Source organism: Pinus tabuliformis, chromosome 2_1 (assembly GCF_031772625.1).
Source record: "Pinus tabuliformis cultivar Carrire ecotype Pingquan chromosome 2_1, CPIR1, whole genome shotgun sequence".
Classification (NCBI taxonomy): domain Eukaryota; kingdom Viridiplantae; phylum Streptophyta; class Pinopsida; order Pinales; family Pinaceae; genus Pinus; species Pinus tabuliformis.
The window spans coordinates 293,686,052-293,689,216 of record NC_142299.1 but is presented as its reverse complement, the minus strand read 5'-3'; the positions used below and the strand labels follow the sequence as shown (position 1 = coordinate 293,689,216).

At 33.3% G+C, this 3,165-nt stretch overlaps 1 protein-coding gene across 1 annotated transcript; it reads right to left on the bottom strand.

The window, feature by feature from the left end:
- Window positions 1-596: 596 nt before the first annotated feature.
- On the bottom strand, window positions 597-2,084 carry LOC149199951 (uncharacterized). Its single transcript, XM_089399487.1, has 3 exons — window positions 1,296-2,084; window positions 1,110-1,202; window positions 597-937 (listed from the first exon to the last, which is right to left on the bottom strand). Exons 1-3 carry the CDS (start codon window positions 1,422-1,424, stop codon window positions 740-742), a joined length of 420 nt encoding a protein of 139 aa, XP_089255613.1. The 5' UTR covers window positions 1,425-2,084; the 3' UTR covers window positions 597-739.
- Between the last annotated feature and the right edge of the window lie 1,081 nt (window positions 2,085-3,165).

The following is a 3,165-nucleotide window of genomic DNA, read 5'->3' as shown; positions in this document are numbered from 1 at the left end:
AACGTTTTTTGCTTCTTTTTAACGCTCAACTTTGCATCTTATTTTACATCTAGTTGTTGTTTTTTTTGCATCTAATTTGGTGCCCATTTATGTGTCCTTGTTTTTGCCCAATTTGATATCCTTTTGTATGCCATGTTTTGTTCCCTTCTTTGTGTCAACTATTGCACAATTTTTCACTTCTAATTTAAAACACTTTGTATGTCAATTGTTTACATTTTGTATTAATTCCTAGTTTAACATCAAATTTTACTTTCAATTTTGCATCCATGGTTACATTCGCATTTGACTTCTTATATAGAGTATATTTTTCTTTACATATATGACCCCCTTTATAGATTCATAGTGAAATTTATGATAGTTTCTAAATATCATTAAAGCAGATATCACAATTCAAAATCATTTGTAAAGAAATTTAAGAGAAATTGACAACATCCATCCAAAAAAATAACAATGTGTCATTAACAATTTTCAAAACATGTATAAAATAGCAACATAATACTAATAAAATTGGTATTATTTTTAATCAAAACAAGTAAAATTCAAATATGATTAAAAAATCAAAATATTTCATGAATATCGTTATTCTACGATAAATTAACAACACACATAAATCAAACTCATCGTATGATTACAAAATCAAAATGTCTCATTGATATAGGGTAAATTCACAACACCCATCTAAACATAGCAATGTCATTCTACACAATAATTTCTTCATAAAAACAATGCATGTGCATGCCTAGCTACCACCACCAAGATCATCTTCATGATCATCTTGACCATCCTCATTACTCTGATCCACATCATCACCAACACCGCAACTATCATCATCATCTCCTCCTTCACCACCATCATCCTCATCCTCATCCTCATCATCTCCTGATATATGTTGAACATAATTTGGATCATCGTCTTGGCAATCATTACCTATAGCATTCTGACAAAAAAAATCAATATTACATGTTAGTATTAATTACATAACACAATGCATGTTTTTGTTATACAATGTTAACCATAAAATGAGGTAAGATATAATATCTAATAGTACTAAAAAATAAAATGAAAATATGGTTTAAAAGTATATTGGAAATCCAACTAAGATTACATACCATAGAGTCCATCAAAACAACAAATTCAACCCATCTCTTTTGCTGCAGCGCCAACTTTTCCAAATGATTTGGAGGTATTCCATATTTTAGTTCCTATCAATCAGTAAATAGGGAGAAATTAGATAACAATGACTTTCTTCTAGTACAAAATTTATTAAAAAAATATCACATGTTTAATATACTTACAAAGGTTGTTATCAGTGCTTTTAAACTTTTCTGGCCACTACAATGAGTGACTTTTGTCTTGGTTAACCTCGCCTTGGATGCCTTGTCCTTAAACATAAACCAATTCAATTTATTTTCACACAAATACATGTCTAAGATACTTATAAGTATTAATACATTCTAAATAATGTTTAATGAAAAATTCAATACCTGAATGCTCTCATTGTCGGCTTTTCTTTGTGCATCCAACTTCTCATATGATTTTACAAGTTCTTTCCATACTTTAAAAGGTATGTCAATAGGTCTTTGTTTCAGTCTTTGATCTTGAGGCATTTTTTTAATTTTTCTTGTTTGGGTAAAAATTTTGGTTAAAAAAAAGCGAACAAGTAATTCACATCAATGGCATGGGGACTCTATGGATATGTGTAAAAAAATGGCTATAAAGAAAACATCCAAAAAACATATGAGCTCTCCCTTTGATGGTCACTTGGGGCATATGGCTGGAAAGGAACAACTCCATTTTCGAAAATCAAGGACAATCCTTTCTCAAATTCCTTCCTAATATTTTCTCCAAATGTCTTAAAATGAAAAACAAAATTCAAACGTCATCCTTAAACATCTCCCTTAAATATAACGTTGGACCATAAATTCTTCACTTTTATTGTTATCGGCTCTGGAATGATTTTTCTATATGCAATTATATAATGAAATATGTGTGCACTAATGAAAAAACATTGAGTTTCATTTTTCATAATCACAAACAATGAAAAAAGAATCACACGTAACTAGCATCATTTTGGAAATTTTATATTTATTAAAAATATTTAACATGTTTTCCTCCCATATCTCATAAAAATGTGTGAAAGTTTTAGGCCGATAGGCCTTCCCTTTGAAAGGGACTTTCGTCGTCCCTTTCATTCTGAGGATGACACCTGGTGTCGACATCTGGCGGGCATACAGCAGGCAAATTGTTAATGTTGAGGCAATTTCTGTTTATTCTCAGTGATTGAGAACTTCCGGCAAACCGAATCTTCACCCACTACATGAAGCAGACAGAAATATCCGCAAATTTGTTATAGCTCCCTATAATCCGTGAATAAAACGCAAATTTGTTACAGCTCCCTGTAATCCGTGAATAAAACGTTACAAATCACTGAGAAGGCAGTGTGGAGTTAACAACGATGGGGTTCCTTCTTTTATTTCGCAGGCAGAAATATCTGCAAATTTGTTACAGCTCCCTGTAATCCGTGAATAAAACGTTACAAATTACTGAGAAGGTAGTGTAGAGTTAGCAGTGATGGGTTCCTTCTTTTAATTCTCACAATATGACAGAGTAGGTGAAATGATCCCCTGCGATATTAAACTTGATATTTTCTCCACATCTTTGTGCTCCTCCTCGACCTGAAGCCTGCCAAAGCAAATTTGAACTCTTGAGACGTCTCACTGCATCGATATTCGATATCCAAGGTATGTAGTTTTTGCCTTTTAATGTCTAGCTTCGTAATCTCTGAATCTGAAATAGGTTTTTAACGGGTTTTTTGGGGGGTTGGGGGCATTTTATATTCCGGATTTTAGGGCAACGGAGCTGATTTTTGGTTTCTTGGGAGTGGTTTATCCAATTGGGTCTTTGGTATCTTTTAGAAGTCCATATGGGCATCGTTGCTTCTCTGCTGGGTTGGACAGGATTCTTGGCAGATTTCACAAATTTTAGTTCATTGGTTTGGAATCCCACAAAGCGGCAATAACTGGATATATTATTAATAAATCCATGTTGGTAAGGTAAATCCCCTCTGCGGACAGAGGCGATCCCACTAGCCTATCACAGAACTAGCCACAAACAAACCACGCTGCTACGCAAGTTCCTAGTTATGCATCAAAGGTGAATCAAGAA

What these genes read in the sequence shown, in the direction of transcription:
- LOC149199951 (XM_089399487.1), bottom strand. Translation starts at nt 1,424, where the DNA reads ATGTATTTGTGTGAAAATAAATTGAATTGGTTTATGTTTAAGGACAAG. An exon ending in AAGCACTGATAACAACCTTT is followed by an intron (nt 1,203 to 1,295) that starts GTAAGTATATTA and finishes ACTGATTGATAG; the next exon opens with GAACTAAAATATGGAATACC. An exon ending in TTGTTTTGATGGACTCTATG is followed by an intron (nt 938 to 1,109) that starts GTATGTAATCTT and finishes TTTTTTTGTCAG; the next exon opens with AATGCTATAGGTAATGATTG.